Source organism: Aquila chrysaetos, chromosome 4 (assembly GCF_900496995.4).
Source record: "Aquila chrysaetos chrysaetos chromosome 4, bAquChr1.4, whole genome shotgun sequence".
Classification (NCBI taxonomy): Eukaryota; Metazoa; Chordata; class Aves; order Accipitriformes; family Accipitridae; genus Aquila; species Aquila chrysaetos.
The window spans coordinates 76,362,527-76,381,339 of record NC_044007.1 but is presented as its reverse complement, the minus strand read 5'-3'; the positions used below and the strand labels follow the sequence as shown (position 1 = coordinate 76,381,339).

General features: G+C 41.7%; 1 protein-coding gene across 7 annotated transcripts in view; it reads right to left on the bottom strand.

The window, feature by feature from the left end:
• Nucleotides 1-18,813, bottom strand: part of DDC (dopa decarboxylase) — an 80,240-nt gene that overhangs the window by 40,379 nt on the left and 21,048 nt on the right. For all 7 annotated transcript variants that reach the window (XR_005932225.1, XM_030011894.2, XM_041123089.1 and 4 more), the window contains exons 2-5: nt 17,799-18,035; nt 8,293-8,406; nt 7,492-7,611; nt 1,389-1,523 (exon numbers count right to left, since the gene is read on the bottom strand). Coding sequence is in view for 6 of the 7 variants with exons in the window: in XM_030011894.2 (XP_029867754.1) it covers nt 1,389-1,523; nt 7,492-7,611; nt 8,293-8,406; nt 17,799-17,999 (570 nt within the window). In the remaining variant the exon portion in view is untranslated. The remainder of the gene's footprint in view (nt 1-1,388; nt 1,524-7,491; nt 7,612-8,292; nt 8,407-17,798; nt 18,036-18,813) is intronic.

Sequence of the window (18,813 nt, the reverse complement as noted above, 5' to 3'; positions counted from 1 at the left end):
TTTCTCTTCCACAGAATGGCTTTGGTTTACTTTCTTTTGTGGATTACTGCCTATGAGTCATGCAGGTCTGTTCTTAATGCAGAAGGACCGGTGAGCTCTGCAACAATCTGCTTTGAAAGGTCAGCAATATCTTAAGGCAAATCCTTCTGTAAACATAAGATCCTCTGACCTTCAGTAGGCAGGAAGGCCTGTCAGTCCTCATTTCAGGTCTGCCACTTACATGGGACAAAAAATGAAAACAAGTAAAAGGTTTTGTGCATCACTGGGTCAGAGTTTGAGCTCTGGGACTGGCCGTCTGTGCAATACAGACCTTAGGGTCCCACACAAAAAAAAAGGACAAACATCCTCTGTGCCTTCTGAACACAGCTTATCTTTCCTCATATTTTCTTGTCCTGACTCTTCTCACCCTAGAAGTGTAGTCCCTCTTCCCACCAGCAAAGAGCAAGTGTACTTTTAACTTGTTCTCCAGTGATTTTTAACATAAACTTAGTAGTAAATCAAGGTAAGCCTGAAACCTGGCCATTTTATTCTGCATAATCAGATATTACTTTAAACTAAACATCAAGTACCAAGGAAGTTTCTTCTATCTCATGGACATGTAGATAAGAAAATGTCACAGCTATTGAGAGAAACAACATTGCTTGGCCCTTCAGCAGGATTAGTGTGTCAGAAAGGTAGGAGCAGCAGAACTGCCAAGACTAAAATTTGCTTTCATTAACAGTAAAAGCCTCTCATGGTCCTGGCCTGCTGAGAATTTAGCCTAACTCAGTCTGCTAAATACCACTCACAGTCAGAAATCAAGGATTACATTTTCTGTTTTCTTGTAAGATTTCTTAGCTGGATTGATACATGGAGATCTTAGGATTTTTTTTTCTTTAAAAAAAAAAAAAAGAAAAAAACGTTTGGGCTTCTTCAAGTACTATGACCAATTTGCTTTATATTCATGCACTAGGTTTGTCTGTGTGCATGCACCTCCACCCATGCACGCATACAGGGGGAGGATGTACGTGTGTTTGTTTGCACATGTGTATGTAGGAGGAAAATAATGTGTGCACACATGGACACACAAGCCTAGATGTAACAAAAGATGGTCTAGACTTACTCAACACAACTGAAATTAACACCTTACTCAAGTATCCTTATTTACTTCAAATGAGCTCTTTTTGTAAAGAAGTAATATTTATGTAACACTGACCTCTGGATACTTATTCTTTGTATTATGCTAGTGCACATGAGATACCAGCCCACTTACGATGTACAATAAGATTTAAACAAGCAAAACCAAATAGTCACCAATCCACACAGTTTATACTTAATTAACCTACCTATTGAGATGTCTGAATGTTAAGTATAGACCCCATGTTTCCATGTTTTTGAGAGGTACTCACCTGATCGGAAGCATAGGCCACCAGCCTGCCCATGATGTCTGCTTCTGTTAGCTCAGGCTTTTCTGATTGCAACCATCTGATAGTTTTTGTTCTTGCAGCAAGCAGTGAAATCAGGGTGGCCTCGCTTGCACTTCCCTGTGGGACAAATTGAAGGACGGTTCAAAAGAAGGACATTCCAGAAAAAGAAAAGCAACATTTTCTTCCGTATGAATCTGCAAAGTTATTAACAGAAACTGCATATGAGAAACTGCGCAATCTCCTGCTTTTTAGGAATATGTGTGACAGCAAGGGAGGAATCTCTATTTGATCTTGGTCTCTTCCTTCCTGATGCCTCTGTCTGCTCTCTTTAATCTCTATGCTTCTTCAGTTTAGGCACCAGCCTTGCAATCAGTGCTAGAAAGCTGGACTCATAGACTTAAACATATGTGAAAAGGATCTCAAACCAGGCACCAATCATTTGTTAACCAGTAACAATGGCAGAGTAACTGTTGATTTCTGTTACTCCATATTTCCACACATTTAACTTTCATCAGAATCTGTCAACTCTCCTGTCAAGCAACATGCATAATTATAACGCTTATTTAACATTTAGAGTTACCCTCGGCAAGTCAATTATTGTGGCTAAAAGAGAAAAAAACACTGAAAAAGCAAAAAAGTTATGATTCAAAATAGCTAACTCCATTTCAAAGTATTAGTTATGGATGTTTTCTTCTTCAAAAACACTGAGATGAAAGGAACAGTCACACACTTTTTAAATTGCACTTTGATTCACAAAACATGAGTTTAAATTGCCTTTTGGATACTCTGTGACAACAAAGAGGGGAATTTTTTGTATCAATTGTTCCATAAATTTCACAAGAGAATACAAGTTCCCACAAATTCTTTTTACGGTTTTCCTCTAGAACAGGCAGGTGAAACATGCTCTAAACTGCTCTTTTAAGCTATAAGTAACAGTTAGTAAACATGTTCATAAATTTCAGTGGGTTTGGGTGTCCGTTCACAAGATCGAGTTTTTAGGTACTTTCAAAGTTGAACAATTGTCACACGAATCTTCCTCTGCCAAGCACATAACAGTGTGATGAATAGTTGCTTGTATTAATAAGTATGTCTCAGAAATATCCCCAGTGTCAACTAGCTAATTTTGGAGTGATGTTTCTTATCCTGTACCAAAATTCTATCCTCCCTTTGTTGAAGACCTCTGTATACTTACTAATGACAACAAATGTTTAAATATTTGGGAAGTCTTATTAAAGAAGTATGACTGGAGGTGGGCCTGATCCTACAGATTTCATACATGAGAATGATCCCAGTGAACTCAGACTTTCTCCTAATACTGAAGTTAGCTGAGCTATTTATATGAGACAAAGCTGCCTTCTACACGTCAACATCTCAACAGTGAATAAACTCAGTCCAGCTGAAATTCAAGAGCCTCATGAACCGAGTAAGCAGGAAAAAGGACAGTCCCTAAATATTTACTAAATGTATTGCCATGATGAATGTATTTTATCTGCCTTTCTGGTGGTGTGGGATTTGACGAATGTAGACCCCAGGGTCTGGATCAGAGCACAAAGATGAGCTGGAGACGGTTTTGTGCATTTCTTATAGCTGCTGCTGCTGCATACAGCATTATGGCAACTGAGGGAAATACTACAGATACAGAATGGTGTGGGAAAACAAATATCCCTCTTGGGTCAAGTAAGGTAGAACTTCCACGTAGAAGCAAGTGGTGAAGGAAATTCTGTCCATTAATTACAGAAAACACAATTTGGCAATCTCCCCATTTAGTCTTATTCTGCATATGGTCTGTAGCCAGACCATAACTCAGAATATTAATCAGAACATCTGAACACCAGGAAATCATGCCTGTCCGTAGTACTCAAAACTCATGATGCCAAGAGCATGCACACAATTATCTTCATCTTACACATAAAGAACTTTCAAGATCTGATTCATCTTACTTTATTTGCCTAAAAAGTTAAATATCTGAGATAAAATAATTGTTTAGGGTCCCTTAGTATTCCGTGGAGAGAGGTAAGCCCATCCAGAAAGCAATAATTCCATCTATTTTAGGCAAATATTCTAGACTGAAATAAATGGTTCCTCTAAAGGTACCTCCTTCTATCTTCAACTTTATCTGACAAAATGTGAGATGAATTTCACACAGTGTAAGTTTCCTGATGAGAAACTTCTGTCATCATGTCTTTGTTAGCAAAACTATTTCTGCCATGCTTAGCACAATGTTACCCAAGTAACAATGAAAAAAAAACCCCATGCTTCCTGACAGTCCTGTGAACTAGAATATAATGACTTGGGTCCTGGGTGTCCAGCAGATGTGAGAAATGTTTTAGTCAAGAACATCACCTATTTTCTGAGAAGCTGGGTTTTTTCTTTTTTTTTTTACAAGCAGTATATAATTTTCTAAAGAACACTGCATAATCAGAAGACCTGCATAATGGGCATACACTATCAGACAATGTTGCCTGAAATATCCTTTCCAGCAATTCAGCAGGCGAGAATACTTTTCATTTGTGCAAACCACTGCAACTTATTGTGATGCTCGCACAGTTTTTCAGGTAAGTTGTATGTCCTCACAACGAAGTTGGGCAACATAAAGCCTGTGTGCAAGACCTTATGCCATCTCGCATCAGGCAAGTCACTGAAAACAACCTTTCTAAACCTGGGTTCTTCACAGTAAAGTTAGCTCTGGCACCCTTGCATTTAATATGTGGGAAATAATACTAATTATTACTTTTATTAAAATATATATTTAAGGGGATACATGAAAATCTTTCAGATATATGTGGACAAAACAGCTTTTTTTTTTTTTTTCCTGTAATGAGAAGGCCCTATAAAACCGTTAGTGTCTTTCCAAGACATGTAAGAAATATGCATATTAAAGAAATGTGCACAAATGTATAAAAGAAAATGGCTGTAGGAAATTCCAAAGGTTAAGACATTAATTTGAGATCTGGAAATTTAAGCCCCCACTATTCTGGAGACTGCCTGGCTGGGCAAGCAAATGACCTGGGCTCAAGAATAGCCTCAGCCTTCTGAGGAATGCCACAAGATGTCCTAGCATTCCTGGCTGTTCATCCAGGCTGGTGCATATTCAGGGTATACAACAGTTCTTATATGAATTTCCTTGCACAGAAACATGGATGAAAAGGAACGGCCTGTTGTCCAGCTGAATCTTGCCTCCTGACATACACCTGGGTCATAGCCTAAAGGTACCTGAATCCAGCAACTTGGAAATGATTTTGGATGTCTCATGATAGGCACAGGCTTTTTCACCTTGCCTCAGTTTTCATAAGTCACCTTTTTTATACTGAAGCCTACAGAGTTTGCAGAACCTGATTTGTAATGCTCTTCTATTCACTTGGCACCAAAGTCTTGCACTAAATATTTTTGAGGCAAAACCCCCTTGGTTCTTGAACTATTCGGCTAACTGACAAGAAAGATAAATCAGCAGTGTTCCTTACCAGATCAAAGATAGGCTGAGTCTCATTTTGTTTCACCCTTAAAATACTTTCTCTTTTCAGAGCAAGAAAGCTCTTTAAAATTCAAAGTAGCTATACTTTTCAGCAGTTTGTCTAGAATGAACAGCAGGATACAAGCTTCAGGAAGAAAGTTGCTTTCCCACTTATTTTAAAAGCTGTTTTTTTCTCCTCTTGAATGCTGTATTCTGCATTAAGTGAAGGATGATGATACCTTTCCTTTTACCGCAAGCAAATAAAGGTTGCCATGGCAAGCAGGCTCAAGAGGCGGAAGAAATATCAGCAAGAGCTGATGTTCATGTCCACCAGAGCTCTGAACTGAAATTTTCTTTCATCTTTTGCCATTTTCATGTGTCATCCTGCACACCACAGAAGTGCTTCATATCGACATAGACCTTCAAATGTAATTAAGAGCCAATTTTCACAGGCTCAGTTTTACCCAATACCACAATAATTACTTGGTATTTACCAAGAGAATGACTGGCACTTTCACACACTTATGTTGTCTTTGCCTCATGCTCTCTTATTTGTATCATTATTGTTTCAAGAGTAAGAAAAGATCTGCAGCACAAATTACTTCATCGTAAGCAGGAACACGGAGCCCACTTTCGATTCCTGAAACGGACTGGTTTCTGATTAAAATTATGGGCAATCCAGCATTGTCAGCCTGGAAGGGCAGTATTTCGTGCTGATAACCATCAGGCATAATTGCTTGCTTTCACTGGTACAAAATAAGTACTGCTGAGACACATGACAGAACCTTGATTTCTTGAACATAACCCCCTCCCTAGTAGTCATAATAATAAAGATCCTAACAGAGCAAGCAGATGAGTAAAGAGTTATACAGGAAATACACTGGTGTAGGTGCAGCTCTGCCTAGGAGAATCATAGCAGTTGGGTTAAATTCATACTTGCCTGGGAAGATGCTGGGAAGAATTCATTGGAATATGCAGTAGGCATTTGCAGCTGAGATCAAAGCAGCTCCCACTTCTAGCATGTAATTCAGATGTATTTTAGAAGCCTACCTTAGAATAAAATGGATTGTGCCCTGGCCTCCAATGACCAGGGCCAGAGATTAAAGGAGCACAGAACAATTATTTAAAATTCAGTCTTTTCCATAGTCGAGATCTATTTTAGTTAGATTAATAGTTGTGACCAGAGTCTGCATTTGCAGAAAGACCATGCGCTAGTGGAGCCATGGCTGGCAAACAATATAGCTTTATTATGCATGCAAGTTTGCCCGTTGATTATATATTCATTATCATACAGATACTCTGTTCAGACATTGTAGGCTTTCATTAAGCAACATCATTTCATTAAGTCAACAAAGTTTGGAGTTTTGTTCTGGTTTGGATACTGCAGTGTAGTCTAAAAATTGTGTTATCTACTGATAGAACCATTTAGGTGAAAATTTTAAGCAGCTCTTCATTTTATTGTACTATTCCAATATTTCATTTTGTTATATAAGAGGAACTTCTTAAAATAATTTCAACTTCTTTGACAAAGACTGATAGACTTTCTACTATAATCTGTTTTTTCTACTTATAGAAGATTGTCTCCTATGTTCTTATCCATTGCTTGATCTCTGACACTTTTTTCTGAAAAAAAGGAAAGCTGTTTTGGAAACTGACTGAAGTAAACAATTGCACATGTATAAGCTGGACTTCATGGAAGCCTTTGTAACCACTTTTCGTGATCCTTGTCAGGAAAGGAAGGACAGAAAGGAAGAAACTAATAATGATAATAATAACAATAATAAAATTACAATAACAATAAAAGAATTGGAATATACAAAACAAGCGATGCACAATGCCATTGCTCACCAATCGCCAACTGATGTCCAGTTAGTTCCCAAGCCACCCCCCCAGGCCAACTGGCCCCAGTTTATATACTGGGCATGACATCCCATGATATGGAATACCCCTTTGGCCAGTTTGGGGCAGCTGCCCTGGCTGTGTCCCCTCGCAACTTCTGTGCCCCTCCAGCCTTCTTGGTGGCTGGGCATGAGGAGCTGAAAAATCCTTGACTTGGTATAAACACTACTTAGCAACAACTGAAAACATCAGTGCGTTATCAACATTCCTCTTATACCAAACTCAAAACATAATGCTGTACCAGCTACTAGGAAGACAATTAACCCTATTCCAGCTGAAACTAGGACAGTCCTCTACTCAAAATCCTCAGATATATTTCTATTTGAGAAGGTTTTTTTTCTGTTTTCAGCCACAAAACATTGCTGCACATTGTTGGTAAGCATGAGCTCACTTCACTTGATCAACAAATTAAAGTTTCCATCCTACATGACTTTTCAACATTATAATTTTAATTTTAAGCCCAAATTGTGCTGTTATGTTGAACTACTAGCAGTTCTTCACAGAGAAGAGTTTCAGAATTCAGCTGCTCTGAAAACAAAATCATTACTTTCGTGGATGATCCTACCAACCTGTGGACATTCTCACAGAGCATCAGTCTTTCTGAAAATCTGAAAGGAACCCATGTGGCAGAAGAAAAATATATCTTTCCTTTATTAATGTTTTGGTATGAAGGTTTTACAAAATCATAAAGCCCACAAACTCATCCCGTATTCTTTTTTTTATGTCCCCTCTTACCTGAATGACTCCTCCACCTTGGCCATCCTTGCCAGCTAAAAACTCTTCAGGCAAATTAATCATCTTCCCTAGCCAATCCAGCATGACAGTCTCCAGCTCTGTGCAAGCTGGACTTGCCGCCTGGGTTGAAAAATAGAACAGAGGGAACAACCTCACTAGACCATGAAGAGAAATGGGATCTACCAGAGCAAGCATAACTCTTTCTCTCTCTGTCTTTTGATTATAGAGGAAGAGACTAGCCAACTTTAACAGCTAAATTAGGGACCTGAAGACCATTTTGTGCATGTTGTTTCTAATACTTACTAAAAAAATTTCAAACTGGGCCTCACATAGAATCATGACTATCAAATGTTAAAGCTAAGATTTGCATCTTGCATTTTTTTTTTCCAACCTCAAGTACCAATCTCTTTTGAGAAGAGCCCATCTCATACGAATGTGGGGTTTTTAAACACAATTTTCCATTCATCCAGATGATAAGAGAAGTAACAACACCAGGCGACAGGCATCAGTCATACTACTTAATGAATTACCAGTAAGTTAGCACTGCTACCACTAATCCTAAATGCTGGTCATTTTTCAAGGGCAAAACTTCTAAGAGGAAATAGCCTTTTATTCCTGGAGTCATTCAGGGTGTCTATGTGAAAACATCTATTTAGTCAAGGAAATGTACCTATAAAAATAGTCCTGTGACTTCACTGCCATTAATCAATAATTTCATTGAAGAATGTTACTGAAATGCTTAAAATCTCGGCAAGGTGAAGCACCATTTCCACATAGTGGTACGTACCCTGGTAAACTTACCCAAGAGAAGCCCACACATCCTATTCCACCACACAACATATCTGCAAGAAGAGCTGGGAAGGAAGAGGCTGCAGGGAAGTAGGCAAAAAAGTATGGACTGTGCCAGTGAGTCACCTGTATTAAGGGAAAAATAGTAATTTTTAACTACTGCAGGAAGCAGAAACAAATTGTCACAAAATCAGAAAAGACTGGGACCAGTCAACAGTTCTGGACTACCTGGCAGTAACGTAGGATCCCATTTTTTAGAAAAGCTTACCTTTTTCTTCCTCTCAATTTTTTATCTGTCTTTTACTCAAATTAGAAGTAAATTAGTCCTTGCCCTCACCTCCCAACAGATCCAAAAATCAGAGTTCTCCATTTGTCTGCCTAGAAGACAAGACTTGCATGGGCAGTGGCAGCATGGGTTTCCGTGCAGGGCACTGTCCTTGAGCCTCTGCTTTCAGGGACTCTCCAGTATTTTGTTCTTTCGTCTCTATCATGTGACTGACTTAGCAAGAGTGTCTTCAGTGCAGCAGAGGTCCACAGAACTCTCTTGCCCACACTCTGGAGTTATTTGCTAAAATTCAGGCACTGAATCTGGCCAAACAGCTCCTCACCACAACATGAAACAATCCATTCCAGTATCCAATACCTTCTGTGGAAAATAAAACTATCATCTCCCACTAACAAGTTGTGATTTATGTACAATTCCACTTTATATGTACTAATATGAGAGAACAACACAGTAACTGCACAAATTGTAGTCAATTGTCTTGCAGCAGCAATATTTAGAACTATCTTACGCAACGTTTAAGCAGTTTTAAGGATCTGTGAGATACTTGATAGTGCTCCACAACTCCAGTCTAATAAAATTTGAAAACAGGAAATGTACTGCCACACTGCAGTGTTCAGTGGAAATAATGTGATACAATATGTTTGGCAAAACCAGCTTTCACATTCAAGATAAAACGCAAATTTTAGAAAAAAAAGTGCTTCTAGAGGATTAGATGGACTATAAGCAAGAATTCAGCAGAAAGTGTATGATATCTTTCCTTGGCCGGAAGTCCAGAGGCTGCTGAATTATTGCAGCCTAGCCTTTTCTTATGCTGTTTTGTTTTCTTTTTTTCAATACCAGAGTTCTTCTGTTACAAGTGGAGGATGGTAAGAGTACACGTTCTCTCTTGCCCGAGCTCAGTGTTTCCTTACTGTTCTGTTCCACATTCCCACCTCTGATGAATTTTACCTTTCACACTCCCCTCTCTCCCAGCCTGTGATGAGGTTTCTGGTTCTGGAGCTAACTTGGGGATCACTGTACCACACTGTTCTGCATGCTGCAAATATCCCTTTATTTCCTCTTCTAACCTTCTTCATGCCAACAACTAGCTCTTCTTTCAGGAACATGCTCCATGCTAAGGGGAAACTGTCTTAACTCTTGTGTACACAATGAATCAGATATCACTTTCTCTGCTGTAGTATACCATATATAATATTTCAGATAGCCCTATCTCTTTCATATGAAAACAGCTCCTATCCACTACAATTTTCCACTGTCTAAACTAGCCCTGTACCTAGTATGTTCAAGATTTCACTTTTACTGGTCACTAGGTCCAAACCTGCTCAAATCAGGTATCCAAACACAAGCCACTGTGAACATTTTTTGCTATATCTCATATCTGGTCAGGATCTCTTTCTTTGCTGCAACAAAGTGTCATGGTTTCAGCCCAGCCGGTAACAAAGCACCAGGCAGCCGCTCACTCGCTCACTCCCCGCCCTGGCCCCAGCAGGATGAGGAGAAAATATAAAGAAAGGCTCGTGGATCAAGATAAGGACAGGGAGGGATCACTCCCCACTTATGGTCACGGGCAAAAGACAGGCTCGACTTGGGGAAGAAACAAAATCAATTTAATTTACTACCAATCAAATCAAAACAGGATAATGAGAAGTAAAACCAAATCTTAAAACACCTTCCCCCCACCCCTCCCTCCTTCCCAGGCACAACTCTACTCCCAATTTTCTCTACCTCCTCTCCCCCAGTGGCACAGGGGAACAGGGAATGAGGGTCGTGGTCAGTTCATCACACCTTGTCTCTGCCACTCCTTCCTCCTCAGGGGGAGGAGGACTCCTCCTCACTCATCCCCTGCTCCACTGTGGGGTTCCTCCCACAGGAGACAGTCCCTCATGAACTTCTCCAACGCGCATCCTTCCCATGGGCTGCAGTCCTTCAGGCACAGACTGCTCCAGCAGAGGCTTTCCCGTGGAGTCCCGGCCATCCTGGGGGGCATCCCCCACTCCAGCGTGGGCTCCTCCCCGGGCTGCAGGTGGGCATCTGCTCCCCCACTCCCCTCCGTGGGCTGGGGGACACAGCCTGCCACCTCACCACGGGCTGCAGGGGCATCCCCTCCTCCTTCCCTGACCTCGGCACCTGCAGAGGGGTTCCTCTCGCATTCCACCCCCCCCCCCCCCCCCCCCTCACTGCAGGTTCCCCTTCTTAAATCTGTCCTCCCACAGGTGTTACCACTGTCACTGACAGGCTCGGCCTGGGCCAGAGGCAGATCCGACCTGGAGCTGGAGAAGCTTCTAGAAGCTTCTCACAGGAGCCACCCCTGTGGCCCCTAACCCACTACCAAAACCCCACCACACAAACCCAGTACACAAAGTTTTAGAGCACTTGTGGCAAACACCTTCCTTCACAAATCAGAAAAAAATAGGATGGCACTTGGTTCTTCACAGGAAAATGATAAACAGATAAAAAAATACCCAGTAAACAGCAGTCCCTGATACGACCCCCCCACACAGATGTCCACTGATGCCCATAATGAGCCAGGACTGCCACTGTTCATCTCCCCAACTCTAATCCTCTGTGATCTGTAAGACTTGTGACATTTATCTTGGGTTAATCAAGTTAAACTGCCTACTTGCTGGGAGCCATTTGTTTGATAAAACACAGCAGATTCCAGTTGCACCACTCACACAAAGAGAAAAAGCCAAAAGCCCTAGGGCAAGTGCAGCTGCGGTTCTTCCTCCTGCCTCCCCTTCCCCCTTCTCTTGAAGCAGCTGTAAAATTCATTTCTTTCACCACGTTGGAACAGACACACTTAGTCAAATATTGCAAAGAGTGTGACATAATTGATGTTTGTTTTTTCAGCCCTCTGCTGATAAACAGTGGTACACAAGTGTCTTGGGTTCAGTAATTACCACTCTAATGCTTCTCAGAGACATTTTATTTCCCAGATTTCTTCTAAGGATGTCTTTCTCTCTGTGGCTTGCTTAGTCTAAGAGTCTTCCTTTACCACACACTAAGGATAGGTACTTCAGCTGAAAGTTCATAGATTAATAGATCCAATCTTCAGTACTGCTCTTTGCAGTTATAACTAAACTTGATCATTTTTGGCTCTAAAAAAAGGGGAGATATATTTCAAGAGAACAAAGCAAGTCGGAGAGAGAAAGGTGACTCCCACTGATATTTTTATATGCAGATCCTTTCCACCTCGGCTTCCTGCTGTGGAGATCAAAGTTCAGCAGTGGTTCCCCTCAGTCCTTGTGTTACATATTAGGAACTTAGCACCATTATGGTCATTATCATATAGGGGACTGCCCTTTGAAGGTCTACATCCAATTTCACAAGAAGTCTCCATGAAGTTTTACCACTCACAAATGCTTGTTCTCCTATAGGGTAAAGACAGCGATAGATACTGCATTATTGCTTTACACAATTAATTGATCCTTGCTCCTCTGAAGGAACACCATTTTCACATTTTCAATCATCCAATAAGTAGCAAATATCTGAACGCAACTAACACAGTAAAGATGTCAACATGAAGGAAACAAGAATCACTTATGGGCCACTGATAGCTTATGGGCAAAACAAGGTTTTATGACCTCTGTCATATTACTTATTCTCTCTGAAGAAGCCCAGTTCCTCGTTTATAAAACAGAGATAAGACATTCCTGGGTGAAACACTGGAAAAGCACTATAGCTGAAAAACACTAGATGTACTTACGAATGTTATTCTTGTCAGGAAAAAGATGGGAAGATTAAGGGAAAATATAATGGGGGCAGATTGTCCCTATAGCCAATTTCAAAAGTCCCTAAAACAAATTACAAATAATTTTAAAGGCCTCTAAACCAAATGCGACCAAGTCTTCCTATGCTAAGCTCTTCCTATACTCCCTGCCTCCACATGTTTGTACAGCACCATCATTCTCACACTTCAGTTTCTGTGAGCACAGCTAACAGAGGCAGCCAACAGATGCAGCAGTTTGTGCAGCACTATGCACAGAAGAGGTCCAGAAACCATTCTAAGGTTAGTGTATGTGGGCTCTGCAGTGGTGGTGACGCTCCACAGGGCACAGTCCCCAGCAGCAACTGGAACTACTACCCCTGGCACATCAGGTCTCAACCCAGACTAAGCTCCCTAGGAGGTATGCAGCTCTGCCAGCCTGGGATTGCAGGGATGATGGGGCCTCTTGCCCAGGCCGGGGCAGTGGGAGATGGTCTTCTAGCCTGCAGGAGGTATGTACTGGTGGAGGGTCTGTATTTTACACAGCATGAGGAGGTCAGCAGATTGTACAGTATCAGAGATGACAAAAAAGAGATTGAGTGGATCTTCCTTGAGACATAACACAAGGTATCTCAGACACAAGAGCCTGAACCCCAAAATGTACCAAAGGAGGGGCAGAGTCTCTGCTTATTGGGTTGGAAAATGGGAGTTCCACGATGGTGAAGGGTAGAAGCTTGCAACTCCTGGCACCAGGAGGAAGGCTTCTGCTCCGCAACTACAGAATAGGTTCAGTGCCCTAGCTGCAGAGGGGCTGGGAGCCCTGCTGTGTCTAGTGAAGCACCCAAACAATCTGAGTGTTGACCCTGGTGTCGACAACAGGGATTTCGGTTTTAAGACCACTGGGACCCTCTTTGAAGATCAACTCCTAGGAAGGATCCACCTGAACAACTGGGGCAAAAATAGCTTTGCAGACAGGCTGGCTAACCTGGTAAGGAGAGCTTTAAACTGGGAATGATGCAGGGAAGGAGATGAAAATCCACAATCAAGAGAGGAAGGTGGACTGAGGTGGCAAGCAAAGGGTGAAGTGTAATGTGGACAAGAGAGATCTTGAAAACAAGATAGGACTAAACCAGACCTGCCCCAAGTGTATGCACATAAATAAGGAAGTGCTGAGAGGACAGCATTATGGGGGGAAGCTCTCCTATCTTTTCTGGGAAATCAGCACAAGTGGGTGCCTCTCTGAGGCATCTGTATGCTATGGCATGACACACGGGGAACAAACAGGAGGAATTAGAAGGCTGTGTGCAGTTACAGGGCTGTGATCTCACTGGGATCACAGAGATGTGGTGGGATAGCTCTCATGACTGAAGTGCTGCAGTAGATGAGGACAGGCTCTTTAGGAAGGACAGCCCAGGAAAGCGAGGCAGGGGAGTGGTCCTTTATGCAAGAGAACAGCAGGAATGCTCCTAGGCACTGCCTAGGAATGGACAACGAGCCAGTCAAGAGCTTGTGGGTCAGGACTGGTGGAGATTCCAAGATGGGCAACATTCGGGTGGGTGTCTGCTACAGACCACCTCATCGGGAAGAAGTACGTGCGTACAGCACTCAAACAGCTGGAAGAAACCTCATGTTCGTAGCTCGTAGTCCTCACAGGGGACTCCAGCCAAGCTGATATCTGCTAGACAGACAACACAGCAGGGCACAACCAGTCCAGGAGGTTTCTGGAGTTCATTGATGATCATTTCCTAACACAGGAAACTGTGGAGGAACTGATGAGGAGAGACACGCTGTGGGAACTGGTCATGGATGTAAAAGTCAGGGGCAGCCTTGACTGCAGTGACCATGAGATGGTGGAGTTCAGCATCATGAGAGCAGGAAGAAAGGCACAAAGCAGATCATAACCCTGGGCTTCAGGAGAACAGACTTTGGCCTGTTATGAGACCTGCTTGGAAGAATCCCATGGGAAACAGACATGGAAAGAAGAGTGGTCCAGGAAAGCTGGCTGATTTTCAAGGAACACCTCCTCCAAGTTCACAAACGATCCACCCTACATGCAGGAAGCGCAGCAAGAGCGGCAGGAGGCCTTCACAGGTGAACAGTTAGCTCCTGACAATGCTCAAATGTCAGAGGGAAGCATATAGGAAAAGCAAGGAGGGTCAGGTGACCCAGGAGAGGAGGGCTATAAAGACACTGTCTGAGTATGTAGGGACAGGGTTAGGAAAGTCAAAGCCATCTAGAGTTGAATCTGGTGAGGGATGTGAAGGGCAACAAGAAAGGCTTCTGCAGGTTCATCAGCATTAAAAGGAAAGTAGGGAAAATGTAGGTCTGCTGCTGAATGGGGTTGGGGACTTGGTGACAAAGGACAGGGAAAAGGCTGAGGTGCTTAATGCCTTTTTCACCTCAGTCTTTACTGGTAAATTTGCCTTCAGGAATCCCAGGCTCCTGAGACTCATGGGAAAAGCCTTGACCAAGGAAGACCTCACCTGGAGGAGGATTAGGTTAGGAAACATTTAAATAAACTGGACATACTTGAGTCCACAGAGCCTAATGGGGTGCACTCACAACTGCTGCACGAGCTAGACAATGTCATTGAGACCACTCTCAAATATCTTCGAAAGGTTATGGCAACTGGGGAATGTTCTTGAGGACTGGAAAAAAGCAAATGTCACTTCTACCTTCAAGAAGGGATAGAAGGAGGATCTGGGAAACTACAGGCCTCACCTCAATCCCAGAGAAGATGACGGAACCTTGAAGCTATTTCCAAACATATTAAGGACAAGAAGGTGATTGGGACTAGGCAGCAAAGATTTATGAAGGGGAAATCATGCCTAAGCAACCTGACAGCATTCTACAAGATGACTGGCTTGGGGGACAAGGGGAGAGCACAGGATATTGTTAAGACTTTCAATAGTGTCTCCCATAACATCTTTACTAGATAAGTGGACAGTGAAATGGAGTGAAAACTGGCTAACTGCCAGACTCATAGGGTTGTGATCAGTGGCATGAAGTCCATCTGGAGGCTAGTGGTGTACCCCAGGAAACAATACCGTGGCCAGTACTGTTTAACATCTTCATTAATGACCTGGATGATGGGACAGAGCGCACCCTCAGCAGTTTTGCCGATGATATAAAACCGGGAGGCGTGTTTGATACACTGTATGGTCATGCTGCAATTCAAAGGGACCTCAACATGCTGCAGAAATGAGCCAGCAGGAATCTCATGAAGTTCAACAGAGAAATGCAAAATCCTGTACCTGAGGAGGAATAAGCCCCTGCACCAGTACAGGCCAGGGACTGACTGGCTGGAAAGCAGCTCTGCAGAAATGGACCTGGGGGTCCTGGTGGACAAGCTGAACATAAGCCAGCAATGTGCCCTTGCAGCAAACAAGGCCAACAGCATCCTGGGCCATGTTAGGAAAACTGTTGCCAGCAGGTCAAAAGAGGTGACCCTTCCCTTCTACTCAGCACTGGTGAGGCCACACGTGGAATGCTGCTGTGTCCAGTTCTGGGTTCTCCAGTACTAGAAAGACTTGGACATACTGGGGTGATGCCAGTGAAGGGCCATGGAGATGATTAATTGGAGCATCTGTCATATGACGAGAGGCTGAGAGAGCTGGGATTGTTCAGCCTGCAGAAAGCTCGGGGGGTATCTTGTTAATGTGTATAAATACCTCATGGGAGGATGTAAAGAAGATGAAGCCAGGTTCTTCTCAGTGGTATTCAGTGACAAGACAAGAAGAAATGTGTACAAATTGAAATACAGAAAATTCCACTTAAACATAAGAAAAAGCTTTTTTACTGTGAGGATGGTCAAACTTTGGAACCGGACAACAGAGAGATTGTGAAGACTTCACCCTTGGAGATATTCAACACCCAATTGGACATGGGTCCTGAGCAACTTGCTCTAACTGACTCTGCTTTGAGCAATGGGGGTGGACTAAATGATCTCCACAGGTGCCATCCAACCTCTCCTATACTATGACTTTGTGATTCTGTGCTCATGTGAGTCTTCAGTATTTAGTATAAACAACACAGGCAGAATCAGAGTTACTGTAAGAACTGGGATTTATGTACTTGTGCTCTTTGTGTCACAAACACTAACACTTCACACGAGAGGAAAGTTTTGGATAGAATATTTCTTCTTCAGAATATATCACTGTAAAAGTAAGTTTATTTGCAGGGCATGTAAATATCAAGAAAAAATTGATTTAGTTAAAGAGGGGACAGGAGATGATAACATAATTGGAATTCAATGTCTCACTTTCTATTCTCAAATGATTCATCTCTTATTTTTCAATTTGATATTTTATTGAATGTTCTCAAGTGTTCAAAGCAAAGTGTTTTCTGTTCTACTTCACAGCCAAAAAAATTTGGTTAGTATTTTCCTCCAATGAGAAAGAAAAGACTATCATATCTATGAGCAGCAATGAAAGTATTTGCATGTGTTGGACATAATTCTCTTATCTAACCTGGACTGATTTAATTCTGTTGGATTTAAGACTTCATCCACAAGTCTTTGAGAAGAGTGGAGAGATTTCCATTGACTTCAGTGGAGCTTTTGCCTGTGAAATGACAGCAGGGTTGGCTCCAAGGGAAACAAGATAAAGTCATATTGAATATAAAATATTTACATTGGTCAATGAAGAGGAATTGGTATTATAGTACACTGACTAAACACATTTGCAGAGCAGTGGTTCCATGTCCAGTCACATAGCAATCATATCACCTACCTATATCCAGAGAAGCAACCCAAAGTGGTTATTGCAGAGATCCAAAGGAGGGATTCCTCATTAACATTTACTAATAAACCAGTCCTCTTCAAGCTACTTAGAGGCCTTAGGAGACAAGAATATATTTAAAAGAAAAAAGGTATACCATGAGTGGAAAACCAAGAAATATTCAGAACTGGACAAATGCCAGACACTTTGTTCTGCATTGTCTGTCCAACACTGATCTATCCAAGGACTAATATTTAGGTAGTGGCCATCTGCCTTAAAAGGTACTAGAAGAAGTTGACATTTAGGAGAGTAAGTCAACAGCAGAAGTATTGGGAAGAATCCTTTCTAGCCAACTCTGTAATAAAAAGAAGTCTCCTAAGAGAATTTTAACATTTAAAGATCAGCTTGAAGGAACACTTTAGGCACAGCAGACTAATAAAAATCCCATTTTATAAAATATTTACTGTGCTTTGCAAGTAGCAAAAATATCACATGAAATTGAAAGTTATGAAGCTTTGCCTTAACCAGTTCAAGAGAGGAAAAGGGATTATTTCCAAAAGCAAGCCTTGCATGAGGCAAAAGAATGATTTGATTATTTCCAGCAAGAACAGAAAACATTAGTTGTTTAAAGTGTTAGATCATATTTAACTATGGATATAAAGCAGACTCTTGCCTTCTAAAAGCTAATCAGTGTGAGTACTTATGTTTGTAAGGTCTAGCTGCACAGCCTTGAATTCACACTTTCCTTAAAGTCTTTGAAAACCTAAATGTGGTATTGAACATTACACTACAGATCCACTTTTCTTACCCCTGGCATAATGATCTTCTCAATATCTTTAAAGACATCCTCAAAGCTCTCAGGATCCTGGGGTGCGCAGTCTGGAATGAGGGGTCTTAGGTATCCTGGTTCCACATCTGGGAAGACCTGTCTTTTATCTATCTTCTCCAGGTAATCTGCAATATAGTCCACCATCTCCTTCCCTCTCTTGCGGAACTCTGCAGCATCCATGGGTATCAGAGTTTAGGACTTATTATCAGAAAAACCCTAAAAAAAGAAAAAAAAAAAAGAACAGTCACTTTTGAAAGAAAATTTTACTAGTTTTAACCTGTTATTCAGATGATTTATAGGCTCACTTATATAGCCTTTTTGAAAAGACCATATGCTCTTTTCCTTCTGCATATTAGCCAATGTCCATACAGTGTTGCATTCTGCCCCACTCTGGTATTAGCTGGACATTGTATAGAAGTAAATCACACTCTTAAATCTTTGATGCCTAGATCATGATGTAGATTAGCTTAATACAGATAGGCTGTATCTTTAGCACCGAAGAGCAGTAGAGGTATGTCAATGAAGATTCAGAAATCACAGATTTAATCTGTACTGCTGCTGGTTGACACAAGGATGTGGCACTGTTATGTGGCACATAATCAACTGCCTCCTGCCTTATAAAGAAGAGATCTAAGAAAACAGCATGCTGTGTGTCTCTATTAAAATCTATAATAACAAGCTATAATAATCATAGTTATCACAGTGATCCACTGTGCTGCCCTGTCATTTTATCTACTTCTTGCCTCCTGTCTTGCCTCAAAATTTAGCTTCTTTACTCTTTCACTGTAAATGCACACGCTGTGCCATTTACAAAACCTTACTTCTTACCGAGGTTTTAATTAGAATTCACTTAGAGTTGATGTGTACTGTATTTTGCAGGAAGATGTGAGGAAACTCTGTCTGGGGCTGTCCCTATTTCCAAGATGCTGGGCTGGAGCTCTAGGTGTGCTTTGAGCTAGGGAGAGACTGTGTGAGCACACCCAAGGTGATATAT